Source organism: Myxocyprinus asiaticus, chromosome 8 (genome assembly GCF_019703515.2).
Source record: "Myxocyprinus asiaticus isolate MX2 ecotype Aquarium Trade chromosome 8, UBuf_Myxa_2, whole genome shotgun sequence".
NCBI lineage: Eukaryota > Metazoa > Chordata > Actinopteri > Cypriniformes > Catostomidae > Myxocyprinus > Myxocyprinus asiaticus.
Genome location: NC_059351.1, coordinates 55157131 through 55179401, shown reverse-complemented (window position 1 = coordinate 55179401; position 22271 = coordinate 55157131). Strand labels below are relative to the sequence as shown.

General features: G+C 42.8%; 1 protein-coding gene across 5 annotated transcripts in view; it reads right to left on the bottom strand.

Annotated features, from left to right (window-relative positions):
- The window catches only part of LOC127445061 (acyl-CoA dehydrogenase family member 11-like), a 44596-nt gene that overhangs the window by 15387 nt on the left and 6938 nt on the right, over positions 1-22271 (bottom strand). The window contains exons 10-14 of one of the 5 annotated variants that reach the window (XR_007897919.1): positions 22067-22207; positions 21897-21989; positions 19882-19989; positions 9471-10016; positions 4121-4268 (exon numbers count right to left, since the gene is read on the bottom strand). Coding sequence is in view for 2 of the 5 variants with exons in the window: in XM_051704799.1 (XP_051560759.1) it covers positions 4097-4268; positions 19882-19989; positions 21897-21989; positions 22067-22207 (514 nt within the window). In the remaining 3 variants the exon portion in view is untranslated. Of the gene's footprint in view, positions 1-4096; positions 4269-9470; positions 10017-18999; positions 19108-19364; positions 19576-19881; positions 19990-21896; positions 21990-22066; positions 22208-22271 lie in introns of those variants that run through there. The other 4 variants (XR_007897920.1, XR_007897921.1, XM_051704799.1 and 1 more) reach the window with 4 other exon arrangements.

Genomic DNA, 22271 nt, shown 5'->3' with positions numbered 1-22271 from the left:
AGATCACTCATTGGTACCTGGCACTTCAGCCCTTCAAATTCAAGGTGGTCCCAGACTCTGTATTTTGGGTGATAGGGCAGTCATAAATTTAGGGGACAATCACAAAAAAAATTGGGTTTTGACCAGTCTCATGATTGGCAGGCAAATTATTTTAAAGGGTTGGAAGTTGGATAGAGTGCCCTAATTTTCGGAGTGATGTGTGGAAATGGGGAGGGTGGCAGCTTTCGAGTAGGTGGGCAAGTGGAAGGCTGGGGTTTTGGGACTTATTTGTTAAGAAATTGGGCAATTATTTAGCATTTTTGGGGGGACTCTCGGGGAGGGGATGTGGAGAGTGTGTTTAGTTTATATATATATATATATATATATATATATATATATATATATATATATATATATTTTTTTTTTTTTTTTTTTTTTGATTTTTGATTTTTTTTTGTGTGTGTGTGTGTTAATGTGTGACCACAGGGGTGTTCGTTGGGGGTTGGTGAATGGGGAGGGATATTAGTGGGGGTTGAATGTGAAATGTTGATTCATTGTATATGTGTTGGGTTTTTCTTTGTTGTGTATATATATAAATCAATAAAAATGTTAATTGCAAAAAAAAAAAAAAACAATGTTTTTTCACTGTGAGTACCACTGTTAATATTATCTCAAATAAAATAAAAAATAAAAGATCCATAACACTCTTTTCCAATTATTTGTTGTCCAATGTCTGTTTCTTTGCCCACTCTAACCTTTTCATTTTGTTTTTCTGTTTCAAAAGTGTCTTTTTCTTTGCAATTCTTCCCATAAGGCCTGCACCCCTGAGTCTTTTCTTTACTGTTGTACATGAAACTGGTGTTGAGCGGGTAGAATTCAATGAAGCTGTCAGCTGAGGACATGTGAGGCGTCTATTTCTCAAACTAGATACTCTGATGTACTTATCCTCTTGTTTAGTTGTACATCTGGTCTTCCACATCTCTTTCTGTCCTTGTTAGAGTCAGTTGTCCTTTGTCTTTGAAGACTGTAGTGTACACCTTTGTATGAAATCTGCAGTTTTTTGGCAATTTCAAGCATTGTATAACCTTCATTCCTCAAAACAATGATTGACTGACGAGTTTCTAGAGAAAGTTTCTTTTTAGCCATTTTTGACCTAATATTGACCTTAAAACATGCCAGTCTATTGCATACTGTGGCAACTCAAAAACAAACACAAAGACAATATTAAGCTTCATTTAATGAACCAAATAGCTTTCAGCTGTGTTTGACATAATGGCAAGTGATTTTCTAGTACCACTTTAGCAATTTAGCATGATTACTCAAGAATGGCTGCTGGAAAAGGGGCCTGTTTAGATTTGATCAAAAATGACTTTTCAAATAGCGTTGGTGCTGTTTTTTACATCAGTAATGTCCTGAATATACTTTATTATCAGTTGAATGCCACTTTAGTGAATTAAAGTAACAATTTCCTTCCAAAACAGCAAAATCTGTACATTATTCCAAACTTTTGGCTGCCAGTGTACATTTATATATTTTATCTTTAATATATTTGTAGGAGCCAAATATTGGTTTATATATTTAATGTAAGTATTATTATTGACATTATGTGTTTTGGTATTGGAAAAAGTATTTGTTCATTGTGCATGTACAGGTGCATCTCAATAAATTAGAATGTCGTGGAAAAGTTCATTTATTTCAGTAATTCAACTCAAATTGTGAAACTCGTGTATTAAATAAATTCAATGCACACAGACTGAAGTAGTTTAAGTCTTTGGTTCTTTTAATTGTGATGATTTTGGCTCACATTTAACAAAAACCCACCAATTCACTCTCAACAAATTAGAATATGGTGACATGCCAATCAGCTAATCAACTCAAAACACCTGCAAAGGTTTCCTGAGCCTTCAAAATGGTCTCTCAGTTTGGTTCACTAGGCTACACAATCATGGGGAAGACTGCTGATCTGACAGTTGTCCAGAAGACAATCATTGACACCCTTCACAAGGAGGGTAAGCCACAAACATTCATTGCCAAAGAAGCTGGCTGTTCACAGAGTGCTGTATCCAAGCATGTTAACAGAAAGTTGAGTGGAAGGAAAAAGTGTGGAAGAAAAAGATGCACAACCAACCGAGAGAACCGCAGCCTTATGATTGTCAAGCAAAATTGATTCAAGAATTTGGGTGAACTTCACAAGAAATGGACTGAGGCTGGGGTCAAGGTATCAAGAGCCACCACACACAGACGTGTCAAGGAATTTGGCTACAGTTGTCGTATTCCTCTTGTTAAGCCACTCCTGAACCACAGACAACGTCAGAGGCATCTTACCTGGTCTAAGGAGAAGAAGAACTGGACTGTTGCCCAGTGGTCCAAAGTCCTCTTTTCAGATGAGAGCAAGTTTTGTATTTCATTTGGAAACCAAGGTCCTAGAGTCTGGAGGAAGGGTGGAGAAGCTCATAGCCCAAGTTGCTTGAAGTCCAGTGTTAAGTTTCCACAGTCTGTGATGATTTGGGGTACAATGTCATCTGCTGGTGTTGGTCCATTGTGTTTTTTGAAAACCAAAGTCACTGCACCCATTTACCAAGAAATTTTGGAGCACTTCATGCTTCCTTCTGCTGACCAGCTTTTTAAAGATGCTGATTTCATTTTCCAGCAGGATTTGGCACCTGCCCACACTGCCAAAAGCACCAAAAGTTGGTTAAATGACCATGGTGTTGGTGTGCTTGACTGGTCAGCAAACTCACCAGACCTGAACCCCATAGAGAATCTGTGGGGTATTGTCAAGAGGAAAATGAGAAACAAGAGACCAAAAAATGCAGATGAGCTGAAGGCCACTGTCAAAGAAACCTGGGCTTCCATACCACCTCAGCAGTGCCACAAACTGATCACCTCCATGCCACGCCGAATTGAGGCAGTAATTAAAGCAAAAGGAGCCCCTACCAAGTATTGAGTACATATACAGTAAATGAACATACTTTCCAGAAGGCCAACAATTCACTAAAAATGTTTTTTTTATTGGTCTTATGATGTATTTAATTTTTTGAGATAGTGAATTGGTGGGTTTTTGTTAAATGTGAGCCAAAATCATCACAATTAAAAGAACCAAACACTTAAACTACTTCAGTCTGTGTGCATTGAATTTATTTAATACACGAGTTTCACAATTTGAGTTGAATTACTGAAATAAATGAACTTTTCCACGACATTCTAATTTATTGAGATGCACCTGTATGTATGAAAGGGTTTTGCACTTCTGCAGGTGAAAAGGGGAAAAAAGGTGTGTGTGCAGGACAGGTGGGGCGGCGCTGGTGCAGGCACATCCAGTTTTTGAATGTGCCACATGGATGACCTTTTTGTACTCCACACCCCTAATTTTGTTTGTATAAAATATCCTTTATATTTTCTATTATATTTGTGTGTGTTATCATCTCAGTGCACGTGTGTTTGTGTGTTATCATGATGCACGTGTGTTTGTGTGCGTTATTATCATGATGCATGTGTGTTTGTGTGTTATTATGATGCACGTGTGTTTGTGTGTTATTATCATGATGCACGTGTGTTTGTGTGTGTTATTATTATGATGCACGTGTGTTTGTGTGTGTTATTATCATGATGCACATGTGTTTGTGTATGTTATTATCATGATGCACGTGTGTTTGTGTGTGTTATTATCATGATGCACGTGTGTTTGTGTGTGTTATTATCATGATGCACGTGTGTTTGTGTGCGTTATTATCATGATGCATGTGTTTGTGTGTTATTATGATGCACGTGTGTTTGTGTGTTATTATCATGATGCACGTGTGTTTGTGTGTGTTATTATTATGATGCACGTGTGTTTGTGTGTGTTATTATCATGATGCACATGTGTTTGTGTATGTTATTATCATGATGCACGTGTGTTTGTGTGTGTTATTATTATGATGCACGTGTGTTTGTGTGTGTTATTATTATGATGCACGTGTGTTTGTGTGTGTTATTATCATGATGCACATGTGTTTGTGTATGTTATTATCATGATGCACGTGTATTTGTGTGTGTTATTATCATGATGCACGTGTGTTTGTGTGTGTTATTATCATGATGCATGTGTGTTTGTGCAGTGTGTGTGTTGTTGTACCCATGTAAATGCGAGCGAGGCTGTATGACAGATCTCTAGCGGCAAGCTCCAGACTTCCTGCAGGTCGACACGCTGCCGTCTGACTGAAGGACATTAAATCAGAGAGAGACGAGCGGAGAGACGAGACCGCCAGATGCAGAGCAGGACACGCTTCAGCCAACACCAAACGCTCCTGCATACAAACATGTATTTATTATTTATCAGAATTATTATTAAAGTTTCATCATCTTTATAAAGGTCACTAAATAATCAAATCAGCACAGATTATTACTAATCATGTTCAAGTGACAGTTCACCCAAAAATAAAAATTCTGTCATCACTTACACACCATCATATCGCTATGAACCCGGATGACTTCATTTGTTCAGTGGAACAGAACAGGTGAATTTAAAAAAAGTCTTCAGCATGCACGTGTGTTGTGTGTGTTATTATCGTGATGCACGTGTATTTGTGTGTTATTATCGTGATGCACGTGTATTTGTGTGTGTTATCATCATGATGCACGTGTGTTTGTGTGTGTTATGATGCACGTGTGTTTGTGTGTGTTATTATCATGATGCACGTGTGTTTGTGTGTGTTATTAGCATGATGCATGTGTGTTTGTGTTATTATCATGATGCACGTGTGTTTGTGTTATTATCATGATGCACGTGTGTTTGTGTGTGTTATTATCATGATGCACGTGTGTTTATGTGTTATTATCATGATGCACGTGTGTTTGTGTGTGTTATTTTCATAATCTTTATAAAGGTCACTAAATAATCATATCAGCACAGATTATTACTAATCATGTTCAAGTGACAGTTCACCCAAAAATAAAAATTCTGTCATCACTTACACACCATCATATCGCTATGAACCCGGATGACTTCCTTTGTTCTGTGGAACAGAACAGGTGAATTTAAAAAACGTCTTCAGCATGTTTATTTATCAGTATGACTCAGAATGAATAATGACTCTGGTCTGTCTCGCTGGAATAAGGTGATCGCTACGACTTGTGCACTATATTCCAGATCTTCTGAAGAGATACAGTCATTTTGTGTGATGAGCTGAACTCGTTATTCACTCTTAAATTAAATCATATTCCAAACTAAAGTGCTGAAATAAAATCTGGCAGCTACATTGATAACATCAAACCTCATTGGTTTTCATCATGACCTCATGTCACACTTTTGCTCACGAGCAGGACTGGGTAAAATGATTGATTTTCTGATGCATCGTGATCTTCATTTGGATGATCTCGATTTCAGTTCTGAAATCCAAAGATCGATCTTTTACTCTCTGTACAATCCTCCACTACAATGAGAGGAAATCACTCACATTTGCAACCAAATTTTGACTAAAATATATATATTTGGAAACTGGAATGTTTTTTTTTTTTTTTCTGATTAACAGTTTTTATTGGTTCATAAAATTAACAAAGAAAAGCAAAACACATATTCACAGAATCAACATTTAACCCCCACTATTGCCCCTACCAATCCCCAACCCCACCCTGACCCTCAACAAACATCCCTGTGGTAACAAATGACTTGACGTTTTTTAGAATCCTAGCCCACACTCCCTCCTCCAATACCAAGTTTAAATCTTTCTCCCATAATCTCTTGATAGAAGTTAAAGTTCCGTCCCCCAGACTAGGAATTAACAGGAAGTAATACACTGATGCCTCATGACCTTTTCCAAAAGCAGTAATCACCTCTCCCAGAGTATCTGCCGCTTTAGGGGGGGTATGCTACTCCCAAAAATAGTACAGCTGTAAATACCTAAAGAACTGAGATCTGGGAATCCCAAAATGTTGAACCAAATTTGAAAGGATCTCAACACTCCACTCTCATATAGGCCACTGAGTGTATTTAATTCCCTCACAATCCACGCTGACCAGCAGAAAGGGGACTTATTAATACATAATTTTGGGTTCAGCCATATGCTCGAGGCAACATTTAAATAAATATCTGAATTAAACACTCTGGACACTTTTGTCCATACCGAGTGCAAATGCGAAATAACGGTGTAACTTAACTTCTCCGATTAGTTTGATAGAAAGGCTTTGCAATGGCAAAATAGGGGCAAGAACTTCCTGTTCAATACAAAACCAGGGAGGGGCTCTCTCAGGTGGAAGCGACCAATGAACCAAATGTCTGAGACCGAACGCATAATAATAAAACAAAATCTTGGGTAGGCCTAACCCACCTTTGTCAATCGGTCTATGCAATTTACTGAACTGTAATCTGGGAAGTTTACCATTCCAAATAAAGGACATCGCTATGCTATCAAATTGCTTGAAATAAGAGAGGGGGACATCTACAGGGAGAGATTGTAGCAAGTAGTTGAATTTTGGAATACAATTAATTTTAATAACATTAACCTTCCCAATCATAGTTAAATGTGATGAAGCCCACATCGCTCGAAAACATTTTTTTATTAAAGGGTCAAAATTAACAAACTAAATCACACAAATTTGCTGGGAATAAAATGCCCAAATACTTAATGCCCTGTTTGGGCCACTGGAAGGCGCCCAGCTGAAAAGCCATTACCGGGCAGTACGCTGTCAGAGCCAAAGCTTTGGATTTAGACCAACTTACTCTGTATCCCGAGAATTTAGAAAAGGAATTAATAATTCTGTGGAGGCAAGGCATAGATCTAGTAGGGTCGGAAACGAATAATAAAATATCATCTGCATAAAGCCAAAGCTTATGCGCCACACCCACCACCACCCCTGGAAAATCATCCTCCTTTCTTATCGCGGCTGCTAATGGTTCCAGGGCAAGACAGAACAATAATGGGGAAAGAGGGCAACCCTTCCGGGTGCCCCTATCCAGATTAAAATAATCTGAAATTAATCCATTCATTTGTACCACTGCTACCGGGTGTCTATAAAGTAACTCAATCCAACCAATAAAAGTATTCCGGAACCCATACATTTCAAAAATCTTAAAAAGATAATCCCATTCTACCATATCAAATGCCTTTTCAGCATCAAGTGAGATGGCAGCGACCGGATTCTGATCATTCGCCACTGAACACATGATATTGATAAACACCTAATGTTATCAGAAGAGCTGTGGCCCTGAATAAACCCCACCTGATCTATATGTATAAGAGATGTCATAACTTTACTTAATCGGTTAGCCAAAATTTTTGAAAATATTTTAACGTCTAGCTGGATCAGGGAAATTGGACAGTAACTCTCACACTCACTTGGATCTTTGTCCTTTTTAAGAATCAGACCGCGTCATGGTTGGCGGAAGCTTTCCATTCTTTAACGATTCCGTATAAACTTCTAACAAAGTGGAGCCAATTCTGTAGCATAAGATCTAAAAAACTCAGCGGCAAAGCCATCTGGCTCCGGAGCCTTGCCTGTAGGCAAGTCCTTAATTACCTCGCCAAGCTCCTGCAAGGTTATTTCAGAATCAAGAGAATTGTTTTTGCAGTTTAGGAGGTTCTGGTGGTTCCACAAAGTTTCTAATATCCTCATCAGTAGACGAAGATGTGGAACTATAAAGATCAAGACAGAACTCTTTAAAGGCATTATTAATATCAATGGCTGAGGTAAGAATTTCACCATCAGCAGATTTCACTGAGGGAATGGTAGAACAAGATTCTCTCTGCTTTATATATCTAGCCAAAAGCTTCCCTGCTTTGTCCCCCGACTCAAAGTAGGACTGTCTTGCCCTAAATAGCCAAAACTCCACCTTTCGTGACAAAATAGTATTATATCTGTATTTCAATCGGGTCAATGACGTCTGATGACCTCAGAGAATTTGGTGCTTCAGCTCTGCCTCATCACTTTTAATAGTCCTTTCCGATTCCACGAGTTCTTGTGCTTTGGATGTTTTGGTGAATGAGGCATACTAGATGATCCGGCCCCTAAGAACCACCTTAAGTGCCTCCCAAACCATGCCCACAGAGGATACGGAGGACCAGTTGGTCTCCATATAAACATTAATTTCAGCCTTTAACATTTGTTGGAATTCAGGATTTTGCAAAAGGGATACATTAAAGTGCCAACTATATGATTTCCTTTTTTCCATATGTGGCAACACCTCTAAACATACCAGGGTGTGATCATGAGGGGTGCCAGTGGCTTGCAAGATCCCTTCCAGATTTATAAAAAAAACCCTGATCAGCTACGTTAGGTGCGTAAATATTAGCCAAAATAAGACTTTGCTCCTGAAATTCTGCTAAAACAATAATGACTCCTAATTTATCTTTAGTCTGTTTGAGACATTTGAATTGTAGATGCTTGCTTATCAGTGTAATGATTCCCCTGCTCTTACTTGAGCCAGTACTAAAGAAAACATGTCCATCCCATATCTTCCCAGATTTTTCAGCTTCCTGCGGGGAAAGATGCGTTTCTTGAAGAAACACTATATCATATTTCCTTCATTTAAGAAAAGAAATAACCTTCCTTCTTTTTATGGGGTGCCCCAAACCATTCACCTTCCACGTGAAGAGACAATCTGCTCATATTAACATTTGACATTTTGACATATTAGAAAAAATTGATCGTGTGTCAAAAACAAAATTATAAAGATCACATTCCAACATTAGTGCAACAATCAAACCCGAACCAAACAAACAGAAAAAAGAAAAACGTGTGCATTTACCCCGCGCACGACAGTGCCAAATGGCGTCCATCCCTTTAAACTCAAACAATCCATGCACACCAACGAGAACCCCCGTGACAACTTTGCTATCAGATTGCTCAAGTCCGGTGCTTCTATACAAATTTTGTGAGACAGAGTTACACAACAAAAGATAATCTATAAAACAAACTCCAGCTAATAGGTGGAATAAACACAAAGAACGTGTAGATTCATCCACATAACTGTCCCGAAGGTGTTTTATTCCACAATACAAACTCCAGCCGCTAGCGGAACCAGCACAAAAAAAAAAAAGGCGCTCAGTTTCCTCGGACAGTCAAACGAATATTCAGTGAGCCGGCCCATTCCGCTGCTACATGAGTGCAACAAATAATCTAATCACTCCAATGTGTTGCAAAAAATACTCCACAAAACAAACTCCAGCCAATAGGAGGCTTAAGCAAAGAGAATGTGCAAATTCATCCACAAAACAGTCCCGAAGGAGTGTTACTTCACAAAACAAACTCCAGAAGCTAGGTGGAACCAGCACAAAAAGAAACAAAAAAGGCACTCAGTTTTCTCAAACTGACAGGAATACCCAGACTTGAAGATGGTGTTGAACCAAACGGCAGGAGTTTATTGCAACACAAACAAAAACAAACAAAAACCAACAGGTGAATAGTAATCAAAAGATATGGTTCAGACGTGTAAAGACGAGCAGTGATGAAGGACTGGGATAATTCTGGAGATGGATATTCTAAAGGTGGCAAACGTACAACTGGGGGCTTACATTGGAGAGGATGATATCAGGATCGCTGGAGTGGAGAGGAATCGTTAGGAGTCTTGTGAGGAAGATGCTTGGAGGACCAGGTAAGTGAATCTGTATTCTTTGTCGAGACCAGACAATGATTGAAAGTAGAATGGGGTTTAAGTAGAGGAGCTGATTGACGCGGTGATGAGAGGCAGGTGATCAGTAATCAGGAGAAAGAGAGGGCTGAGTGAATGTGGCAGAAGGGTCAGATGGATCTGTGACATTTACCCCCCCCCCCCACAGACCGCTCCAGAGGGACGAGCTTCCCGACACCGTGGCCAACCCAGTCCACACGGAGCTGGTCGATTAGGGTGAGAGTCATGGAAGTCGGAGAGTAGGGTCAGGTCCAGGATGTCATCTCGAGGAATCCAAGATCTTTCCTCGGGCCGTAACCTTCCCAATCCACGAGGTACTCGAGATGACCCCTGCGGCGACGGGAGTCCAGGATGTCTCAGACTGTGTAGACCGGTCCGTATTCTTGGATAAGCGGCTGGGGGAGGGGGGGGTCATCAGAAAGATCAGGTTCTGAGGGATGAGGAGAGAGAGACAAGTGGTAAGGTTTTAGAAGTGAGACGTGGTAGGTAGGGTGAATATAATATTGGGGGGAGTTGGAGTAGATAAGAGACAGGATTAATTTGTCTGGTGATGGTAAAGGGACCAATGTAACAGGGGCTTTTTGCATGGGAGGCATAACCTGATGTCCCTCGTGGAGAGCCACACCTTCTGCCCAGGATGGTAAATGGGAGTTGGGGACCTCTGGGCATAGGCATGGATCTTCTGGCGACATACAGCTTGCTGCAGGTGGTGGTGAGCTAAGTTCCAGACCCTCTCGCTTTCTCTAAACCAATGGTCGACAGATGGGACATCAGATGCTTCTCCAGACCAGGGGAAGAGAGGAGGTTGGTAGCCGAGTATGCACTCGAAAGGTGTGAGGTTGATGGAGGGCTGACGTAGGGAGTTCTGTGCGTACTCAGCCCAGGACAGGACAGGAAATGACTCCAATGGTTCTGGTGGTGATGGCAGAAGGTTCTGAGGAAGTGGCTGATCTCCTGAATCTTCCTTTCCATCTGCCCATTGCTCTGCGGATAGTACCCAGATGTGAGGCTGACGGTCACCCCAAGAGAGAATAGAAAGCCCTCCAGACTCTGGAGATGAACTGGGGGCCTCGGTCAGAGATTGTCTTCTGGAATGCCATAATTTTGGAACACGTGGTTAAAGAGTACCTCTGCAGTTTCTAGGGTGGTGGGAAGTCCCTTGAGAGGGATTAATTTGCAGGCTTTGGAAAAACGATCCACGGTCACCAAAACGCAGGTGTATCCCACAGAGGAAGGCAGATCAGCGATAAAATAGACCCCTAGATGTGAACAGGGTTGGGCAGCAGAAGGAGTTTACCGGTAGGAAGTTGTCGTGGGATTCGAGATTTTGCACACTCCGGACATCCCTGGACGAACCATCTTTATTCATGTGTGGCCACCAGAACCGGTCCTTGATAAGCAAGAGGGTCCTGTTGGTTCCAGGGTGGCCAGTGCCTAAGGAGGAGTGTACGGAGTCAATGAGTGATAAAAGTTGGGAGGAAGGGACATAAGTTTTGTTGGCGGGGCACCTCGACGGAGCTGGTTCAGTGGCGGTGGCTTCGTGAATGCTATCATCCAGGGACCATCGGATGGGGCTTATTACGACGTAAGGAGGGAGAATGGTGTTAGGTTCCTTGGGACTCTCCTCGGGAGTGTAGAGGCGGGAAAGGGCATCCGCTTTGGAATTCTTGTCACCTGGACGATAGGAGATGAAATTGAATCACGTGAAGAAGAGGGCCCATCGTGCCTGGCGGGGGTTGAGGTGACGAGCCTCTCTGAGGTACTCAAGATTCTTGTGGTCAGTCATCACCAAAAAGGGATGTTGAGCCCCCTCTAGCCAATGCCGCCACTCCTCCAGGGCCAATTTGATAGCCAGAAGCTCCCGGTTTCCGATGTCGTAAGTTTGCTCTGCTGAGGAGAGCTTTCTGGAGAAAAAGGCACATGGGTGAAGTAAAGATGGTTTCCCCTGCTTCTGAGAAATGATGGCTCCTACGCCGTTTGTGGAGGCGTCCACTTCAACTACAAATGGTTTGTTTGGATCTGGGTGTACAAAGAGAGGGGCTGAGGTGAAAGCGTCCTTAAGGAGTTGGAAGGCGTGTGAAGACTCAGGGTTCCATGATAGTGTTTTGGGTTTAGATCTGAGAAGGGAGGTTAAAGGAGTAGAGAGGGTATTGTAGTTCCGAATGAAACTGCGGTAGAAGTTGGCGAAACCGAGGAAGCGCTGGAGCTCTTTGATGGTGGTAGGAGTGGGCCAGGATTGCACAGCCTTCACTTTCCCCTCGTCCATCTGAATGCCCTCCGGGCTGATGATGTAACCTAGGAACTGAAGGGAGGTTTGATGAAAGGAACACTTCTCAGCCTTAAGGTACAGATTGTATTCTCTCAGCTTTTCCATCACAAGCGCGATGTGTAGACGATGGTCGATGGAGTATACTAGAATGTCATTGATGTAAACGAGGACGAATCAATGGAGATACTCTCGGAACGCCTCATTCATGAAGTCCTGGAATATGGAGGGGGCATTGACCAAACCATACGGCATCACCAGGTACTCATAGTGGTCGGTTGGAGTCATGAAGGCTGTCTTCCATTCGTCCCCCTTCCGAATCCAAATGAGGTTGTATGCGCTGCGAAGGTCCAGCTTAGTGAAGATAGTGGCTCCTCTCAACAGTTCCAAAGCAGCAGGGACGAGGGGAAATGGGTACCGGAACTTGACCATGATCTTATTGAGGGAGCAGTAGTCGATATAGGATCTTAGACCTCTATCATTCTTTGCTACAAAGAAGAAACTCGAAGCAGCAGGGGAAGTGGAAGGCCGGATGTAACCCTGATTGAGGGCCTCCTCAATGTATTCCTCCATGGCCTTTTGCTCAGGAATGGATAGAGAGTAGATTTTGCCATGAGGCACTGGCTCACCAGAGATTAGGTCTATTGCGCAGTCCCATCGATGAGGAGGTAGTTGTGAGGTGCGCAGGGGGAAGACGATGTCCTGAAAGTGGGAATAGCAGGATGGGATTTCCACAGGGATGGAACTGGTAGGGCTCTCGACGGTGGTTGTGTTAAGACTGAGAGGAAGAGTTCTCTTGGCAGAAACCTTGGGTCTAGGAGAGGGAAGATGTGAAAAACAGGAAGGAAAGCACTGGGGTCCCCACTTCAGGAAGTCACCGGTAGACCAGGAGATGATGGGGGAATGGGAATGATGTCAGCAGTGGAACTCTCCAGAACCAGTAGGGTAATGTCTTCGATGTGCAAAGTTCCTACTTGGAGTTTGATGGGACCCACACAGTAACATATAATGCCCCTTCCTAAAGGCTTGCTGACTATGAAGTGTATTTGGAGCTTGGGGTCACATGAACATCTTTGGAGTAGGTGCCGATGGCAGAGCACGTCCGAGATGAAGTTGCCGGCTGAGCCAGTGTCGAGGAGTGCGGGTACTGAGAGAGAAAAACCAAGAGCAGTAATCATTACCCTGGTAAAAAAAGGAGAGGCACAGATTTTATTAGTATTTACGTGACTTACCAGTGAATGGGGAGGACGAACGGGACACGCAGATATTACGTGTCCCTTACCACCACAGTACAGGCACAGACCCTGGTTCAGCCGACGTAGGCGCTCTGCCAGGGAAAGCCGAAAAGCATCCATTTGCATGGGGTCGCCAACAGGTTCTGGAGAGTGGTAAGGGAACTTCCGTGGAGGAAACGACAGGGACTGTTCAGTGGGCAACTCATCGAGGCAATTCTTCATTCGATTGGCTACCCGGATGGAGAGTTGGAAAGTGCTCCAGCCCCATGGTGTCGTCATAGGATGTGAGATGTAGCCGCAGCTTTGAATTAAGCCCCAGGTGATAGGTGGTGAGAAGAGAGGCAACATTCAAATGCTGCCAGAGTGTGGAACTTGAGGGCATAGTCAATGATGGAACTGTTACCCTGACGGAGATTATGGAGTTGTTCAGCTGCTTAAGTGTCACCCTCAGGACATCCAAACACTTCCTTAAAATGTTGGATGAAGCTATCCAGTGACTGTGTTACTGGGCTGTTTTGCTGTAGCGCTCGTCCAGCCAACAAGGAGATGATATAAGCACCTTTCGCACGCTCAGTGGGAGAACGATGTGGCTGCATTTCTAGAGTGAGCGAACACTGCAGTAAGAAGCCGCTGCAGTCCTCCACCGATCCAGAGTAGGGCACTGGATTGACCACGGGACTGGCACAAAAGACCGGAGAAGAAATTGCGGAAGTACTAGGCGAGGTTGGAGATTTGGAGGGATTTGCCGGAGGGATGAGTGCTCGTCGGAGAGCGTCAATCAGCTCCTGGACAGGGTCCGAACCAGCTGGGTTCATGGCTTTTGTTGGTTTTGTCTTCTGTCAGGAATACCCAGACTCGAAGATGGTGTTGAACCTAATGGCAGGAGTTTATTGCAACACAAACAAAAACCAACAAAAACCAACAGGTGAATAGTAATCAAACGATATGGTTCAGACGTGTAGAGATGAGCAGTGATGAAGGACTGGGATAATTCTGGAGATGGATATTCTTAAGGTGGCGAACATACAACTGAGGGGCTTACATTGGAGAGGATGAAATCGGGATCGCTGGAGTGGAGAGGAATTGTTAGGAGATTGGGATCGCTGGAGTGGAGAGGAATCGCTAGGAGTCTTGAAAGGAGGATGCTTGGAGGACCAGGTAAGTGAATCTGTATTCTTTGTTGAGACCAGACAATGACTGAAAGTAGAATGGGGTTTAAGTAGAGGAGCTGATTGACCCGGTGATGAGAGGTAGGTGCAGGTGATCAGTAATCAGGAGAGAGAGAGGGTTGAGTGAATATGGCAGAAGGGTCAGATGGATCCATGACATTTACCCCCCCACCCACCCCACGGACCGCTCCAGAGGGACGAGCTTCTCGACACTGTGGCCGACCCCGTCCACACGTAGCTGGTCGATTAGGGTCAAATCAAGTCAATCAAATCACTTTATTGTCACACAGCCATATACACAAGTGCAATGGTGTGTGAAATTCTTGGGTGCAGTTCCGATCAACATAGCAGTCATGACAGTGATGAGACAGTACCAATTTACAATAATATCAAATTAACACAACACAATTTAAACATCTGTTATACACATAATTACACTCAACAATATACAAATAATAACATACACTGTACAGTATACAATACGCTGTTTTTTTTGTTTGTTTTTTTTTTACTATATAGATACACATTATTCAATAAAAATTAAAAATAAAAATATATAAAAAATAAATAAAAAGTATATATATATATATATATGATATATATATATATATATATATATATATATATATATAGAATGTACAGTATTGTACTGTATTGACATTCAGGCTGTCGGTTGATAGTCAGTTGTTAAGAGAGAACATAATATAATAATAATAATATAATTTATGACAGTCCGGTGTGAGATATAAGAGTAACGGTAATAAAGTGCAGTGCTGATGTATTTGATCGTGAGAGATCAAGAGTTCAGAAGTCTGATTGCTTGGGGGAAGAAGCTATCATGGAGTCGGCTGGTGCGGGTCCTGATGCTGCGATACCACCTACCTAATGGTAGCAGTGAGAACAGCCCATGGCTCGGGTGGCTGGAGTCTCTGATGATCCTCCGAGCTTTTTTCACACACCGCCTTGTATATATTTCCTGGAGGGAGGGAAGCTCACCTCCGATGATGTGTCTGGCAGTTTGCACCACCCTTTGCAGTTGTGGGCGGTTCTATTGCCGTACCAGGCGGAGATACAGCCAGTCAGGATGCTCTCCACAGTGCAGGTGTAGAACCGTGTGAGGATGTGGTGGTTCATTCCAAACTTCCTCAGCCGTCTCAGGAAGAAGAGGCACTGATGAGTCTTCTTCACAACGACTTCAGTGTGGACGGACCATGTGAGTTCCTCAGTGATGTGGACACCCAGGAACTTGAAGCTGCTGACTCTCTCCACTGGTGCTCCATTGATGGTGATGGGACTGTGTTCTCTGTCTTTTCTTCTGAAGTCCACCATAAGCTCCTTTGTCTTACTGACGCTGAGGGAGAGGTTGTGCTCCTGACACCAGTGTGTCAGAGTGTGCACCTCCTCTCTGTAGGCTGTTTCATCATTATCAGTGATCAGACCTACCACCGTCATGTCATCAGCAAACTTAATGATGGCATTGGAGCTATGTGTTGCCACACAGTCATGTGTGTACAAGGAATACAGTAGTGGGCTGAGAACACAGCCCTGCGGGGCTCCAGTGTTGAGGGTCAGTGATGAGGAGATGTTACTGCCTATTCTAACCACCTGGCGTCTGCTTGACAGGAAGTCCAGGATCCAGCTGCACAGCAAGCTGTTTAAGCCCAGAGCCCGGAGTTTCTCATCTAGCTTGGAGGGCACTATGGTGTTGAATGCTGAGCTGTAGTCTACAAACAGCATTCTCACATAAGTGTTCTTTTTTTCCAGGTGGGAGAGAGCAGTGTGTATTGTAGATGCAATGGCATCATCAGTGGAGCGGTTGTTGCGGTAAGCAAACTGCAGCGGGTCAAGATTGAGTGGCAATACAGAGCAGATGTAATCTCTGATTAGTCTCTCAAAACATTTGCTGATGATGGGGGTCAGAGCAACAGGACGCCAGTCATTTAAACAAGTTATTTTTGATTGTTTTGGTACAGGCACAATGGTGGATGTTTTAAAGCATGTGGGGACTACAGACAAAGAGAGGGAAAGGTTGAAAATGTCCATAAAAACACAAGCCAGCTGGTTCGCGCACGCTCTGATGATGCGGCCTGGAATGCCGTCTGGGCCCGCGGCTTTGCGGATATTCACCCGTCGGAAGGATCGGGTTACATCCGCTACAGAGACGGAGAGTGAACTAACCTCTGTAGCTTCAGCCGCGAGAGCTCTCTCCGCGAGGGCGGTGTTATTTCCCTAGAAACGAGCATAAAAAGTATTTAGCTCATCCGGTAGAGAGGCAGCGGTGTTTATGGCGGAGTTTTTATTCCCTTTAAAGTCCGTGATGATGTTAATTCCCTGCCACATGCTTCTAGAGTTGGTGGTGTTAAACTGTCCTTCAATCTTGTTCCTGTACTGGCGTTTTGCTGTTTTGATAGTTTTTCGGAGGGCATAACTGGCTTGTTTATGCTCCTCCGCGTTCCCGGAATTAAAAGCGGAGGTCCGCACATTAAGTGCCGCGTGAACATCGCTACTGATCCATGGCTTCTGATTCGGATAGATTCGTACAGTTCTGGTCGGAATCACTTCCTCTACGCGCGTTCTGATGAAACACATTACGCTATCAGCGTAAAGCTCGATGTCGTCATCAGAGGCGGACCGGAACATCTCCCGGTCCGTGTGATCAAAACAGTCTTGTAGCATAGAGTCTGATTGGTCAGCACTGGATCGTTCTGAGGGTGGGTGCTTCCTGTTTCAATTTCTGCCTGTAAGCGTGCAGAAGCAGAATGGAAGAGTGGTCCGATTTGCCAAATGGTGGGCAGGGGAGGGATTTGTAGCCATCCCGGAACGGAGAGTAGCAATGGTCCAAAACCCGGTCCCCTCGTGTGTTGAAACTAATGTGCTGGTGATATTTTGGTGCGACTGATTTTAAACTGGCTTTATTAAAGTCCCGGTCACAATGAACACGGCCTCAGGGTGCATGGTTTCCTGCTCACTTATAATCCCATACAGTTCCTTGAGTGCCCGGTCTGTGTCGGCTTGTCGGGGAATGTACACAGCAGTGATAATGACCGCTGTGAATTCCCTCGGTAGCCAGAATGGTCGACACAGAAGCATGAGAAATTCCAGATCAGGAGAACAGAAAGACTTGATGGAATGTACGTTCCTCTGATCACACCAGGATTTGTTGATCATAAAACATACACCACCTCCTCTAGTTTTACCTGAGAGGTCTTTCGCTCTGTCCGCTCGGTGCACGGAGAACCCCGCGGGTTCAATGGCTGAGTCTGGAATCTCCTCAGACATCCAAGTTTCTGTTAGGCAGATAATGCAGCAGTCCCTCGTCTCTCGTTGGAAAGAGATCCGCGCTTTCAGCTCGCAGAGCTTGTTATCCAGAGACTGCACATTTGCCAGTAGAATAGTGGGTAGCAGGGGGTCGATTTGCGCGGCGTCTTACTCTGATGAGAACACCGCCTCTGTTTCCCCTTTTCCTCCTGCGTTTCCGCGGCCATGCTGCCCAGACAAAGGGCTCCGCTTGCGTGTTTGTAAACAGCGGGTCGGCATTGAGGAATGTGAAGTCCGGTTTTCGGTGTGAGATCGCTGAACCTATGTCCAAAAGTGTTTGTCTGTCGTAGACAATAAGGCAGACAACATCCAAGACAAAAAACATAAGAATTGTGAACAAAACAAACAAAACATTGCTATGTTGTGTCGGAGCTCGCAACGCAGCAGCCATACTCGGCGCCATCTTGAGTCCAAAGCAGGGTGAGAGTCATGGAAGATGGAGAGTAGTGTCGGGTCCAGGATGTCATCTCGAGGAATCCAAGTTCTTTCCTCGGGCCGTAACCTTCCCAATCCACGAGGTACTTGAGACGACCCCTGCGGCGTCGGGAGTCCAGGATGTCTCAGACTGTGTAGACCGGTCCGTCTTCTTGGATAAGCGGCTGGGGGAGCGGGGTTGTCAGAAGGATCAGGTTCTGAGGGATGAGGAGAGAGAGATGGGTGGTAAGGTTTTAGAAGGTAGACCTGGTAGATAGGATGAATACGATGTGAATGTTTTACGGCCATCCTTAGCATCTATTCTCAATTTGGCCGGGAATATCAGTGCAAAAGCGACCTTACGTTGATGTAAGAGTTCCTTGCATTCCTTGAATCGATCACGTTTCTCTCGTCGAATTCGCAAAGTCTGGGAACAAGAAAATGCTGTGGTTCTTCCAAAAAAGCCTTCCTTTACTCCTCGCCTCACGTAACACAAGGTCTTTACCGGATGATCTCAGAAATTTGGCCAGAATTGATCGGGGCCTGTCTCCCTCAGCGGATCGCCGAGCCGGAATTCCAACAATTCGGATGTTATTCCGCAGGCTACAGTTCTCCATGTACTCCAACTTATCCTTAACACGCTGCATATCCACCTTGGTCGCTAGCGGATTAGCAGATAATTCCCTCTCCGATGACTCCAGATAATCGATACATTTCTGACGTATCACAGCAAGATCCTCCAAGTCAGTAATGACCTTCATCAGCATTGCCGACATGTTCAACATCTCTCGCCGAATTTCCCTAATTTCTCCGACCAAATCGACTCCCTGGCTCGGGGCCTTCTCAGGGATGTCAGCTTGAGCACGTAAGTGTATTTTAATGTCTCCAGAGCCAGAGGATTTTGAATTCTTTTACATATTGTCCTCCTAGAACAGTTATGGAACAGTGTATCGAATCTCACCAGTTTATGTCATTAAAAGTGTTAAAACTAGCAAAGTGCGCAGAGCTCACCGTTCAGACGTCCGAACCTCAAATGGTGTCATGTGACTGGAATGTTGAGATTTCTCTGAGCAGTGATTGAGTAGTTTAGTGATGAAGTTCAGCAGCGAGATCTTTTCACTGTGTGTTGAGAGACAGACGCTCTTCACAGAACTGACCATTTCAGCACGTGTTCAACAAATCAATGTAAATACTTATTTTTGTAAATACAAATTATGCAATTAAACAATAAACATGTAACAAAATATATGCAATACAATATATTTATTGATTAAATATATGGATTTGTTTATTTTTAAAAAGCTAAAATGTGACCAAAATTATGAAAAACTAATAAAATACAATGTACAAAATGTATAATAACAGCATTAGTTGAGAGAGAAATTCTTTTATACTGTAATCAAAATGGACATTTTTAATTTCAGGAAATCTGTATCAATACCCAACCCTAGTCACGAGACACAATGAGAATGTAAATTATGTTCGGTTCAGCACACAAAATGATCATATCTCTTCAGAAGATCACGAGTCGATTACTTTCACTGCGATTTTATGATTTTATTTCCTTTTTCCAGAGTCACTTTTCACCTACAGTACGACAAATAAACATGATGAAAACTTTTATAAATTTACCTTGTGTGTTCAACTGAAATAATTAGGGTGAGGTATGAGAGAAATGTAACTGTTTAATTTAACTTTAAACTTAAAATTGAACTGTTCTTTTAAGGCTCACCACAATTACTGACATCACTGTCTGACATTAAGAATGAAATAATAAGAGAAAAACACAAAATTGTTCAATGTGAAGATGTAGTAACATGAGATGTGTGTGTATGTGTGTTTGTGTATATAGTGTGTGTGTGTGTGCGTGTGTGTGTGCTTGCGTGTTCTCACATTGACGTCGGCGTAGAACGCCTGGAGAACTGACCCAGAAGACTTTGCGATGGAGCGCAGAACATCTAAAGATAAAACGTTTGTAGTGCCTTCCCAAATACTCAACACCTGCAACACAAAACACACAATCAAACTCCTGAATCCTTCTGAAAAGAACGGTTCTCCTGAATATTGCACATCTGAATGGTTCTCATGACTCTTTAACCATCAATATTAAGATGTTTTCTTGGGTTTATTACACTTCAAATCTGACAACCTAAACTCACCTTACCATGTCCTAAAAATGTCAAATTATACAGGAAACATACAGTTATTAATAAATTGACTGCATTACTTTTTATTCTCTTTTGGACTAGTTTAATAAAGTTAATTTCAGACTTCTAAAACGTTTTTCATCATGTGATTAAGTTGATATTTTTGAAACCCCTGACAAGTGTGAAAATGAATTTTAATTGTGACATTTAAAACATGTTCATCTAAGAAGAGTATTATTTAAGTCATATTTAATGTAGTCAGAAACAAGTCTCTGGGTGTGAAAGAACTCAAGCACGTTCATATCTTTTGAGATCTAAACTCTTTTTAGCCCTGTGTCACATTATAATGACTTACATAAACAAATTAATGACAATTTATCAATGGAGCAGGTAAGCCTGTTAATGTATCCAAATATTAGGCTGAATATTAAGTCATAAAATCGGAAAAGTTCAGAATGATTTTCCAAAATATGCTGAAGACACAAATGTAAATGGAGGGAAAGTTTGCATTATACAGGAAAGAAATGGACAAACATACACCAACTTAATTTTGGATAAGAAATAAATGTGTAATACATTGTGTTGAACAAAAGAACACACAGCAGTCAGAAAATTCAAAACCTTTTCTGGACATTCTTTGAATTTAGGGAAGTTTGGTTCATGCGAGACTGCATATATATATATATATATATATATATTTTTTTTTTTCCCCTTTTCTCCCAATTTTGGAATGCCCAATTCCCACTACTTAGTAGGTCCTCATGGTGGCGCGGTTACTCACCTCAATCCGGGTGGCAGAGGACAAGTCTCAGTTACCGCGGAGACTCACAGCATGTGGAGGCTCATGCTTCTCTCCACAATCCATGCACATCTTACCACACGCCCCATTGAGAGTGAGAACAACTTAACTGTGACCACGAGGATGTTACCCCATGTGACTCTACCCTCCCTAGCAACCGGGCCAATTTGGTTGCTTAGGAGACCTGGCTGGAGTCACTCAGCACACCCTGGATTCGAACTCGCGACTCCAGGGGTGATAGTCAGCGTCAATAATCGCTGAGTTACCCAGGCCCCGCGAGACTGCATATTTAAATAACAAACAAATGTTACATTAATTATCGTGCTAATATGAAAAGGATTTCATCATGTCTGACTTGATGTAAACTAACAAACAGATTGTAAGTAGACTGTTGAATATGCATAATACATTTTATTATTACACAGCTCTCTGGAATACTGGATTCTGATTGGTCAATGCTGCCATCTAGTGGTCTGATATTTCTCACATCCAACCGCTCATCCGGGAATTGCGAGTCATCTTTCATGCTTCTCGGATCACTGTGTGATCTCTACAAGTAAGCTAATAAAATAATTTCAATTCAAATCAATGCTTCATGTGCATTTATTTATTTATTTGGCAAGTAGTCTTGTAATAAGCTTGATAATGAGGAGTCATTATCCTTTACATATCATCTCAGAGGAACTGTATTAAACCAATAATTGAAATATACTATGACACGTTGGGAACAAACTTCACAAGAAAAGGCGTGTTTCTGTACCCAAGTGTGTTCGCCAAATATTCCATAATGTGCATAATATATCGTAACTGGAGAAGCAAAGACCAAAAATGAACTTATTCTGCTAATATGGAGTTATGCATAATGAATAAAGAGACAGAAATTAGAACTCTGTAGAATAAACGTTCATTTAAAGTTTCCTTAGTTTCACACTCCACGTGTGCTATGAGAGTGTGTGCATCACCTGAGCGTCACGCAGCATGGAGGGCAGTCCGGTGTCTTCAATGTAACCCTGACCACCAAAACACTCCAACCCTTCCGACACCACACACACCGCCTGACAGGAGAAACACACACACAGTCAGTCTGGTGTAAGCGTGTGTGTTGTAAGTGTGTGGTGTGTGTGTGTGTCACCTGTTTTCCCGTGTAGAGTTTGGCCACAGGTGTAAGCAGACGCAGCAGGTGTGTGTCTCTCTCTGAAGCGCTTCTGTTCTCCTCTCGACCCAAAAGACGACAAACTTCCATCGTCAGGAGAAACGCAGCTCGAGTCTCCACCTGAACACACACACACACACATCAGAAAACACAACACACGCGTGTGTGTTTAAGGAGTGTGTGT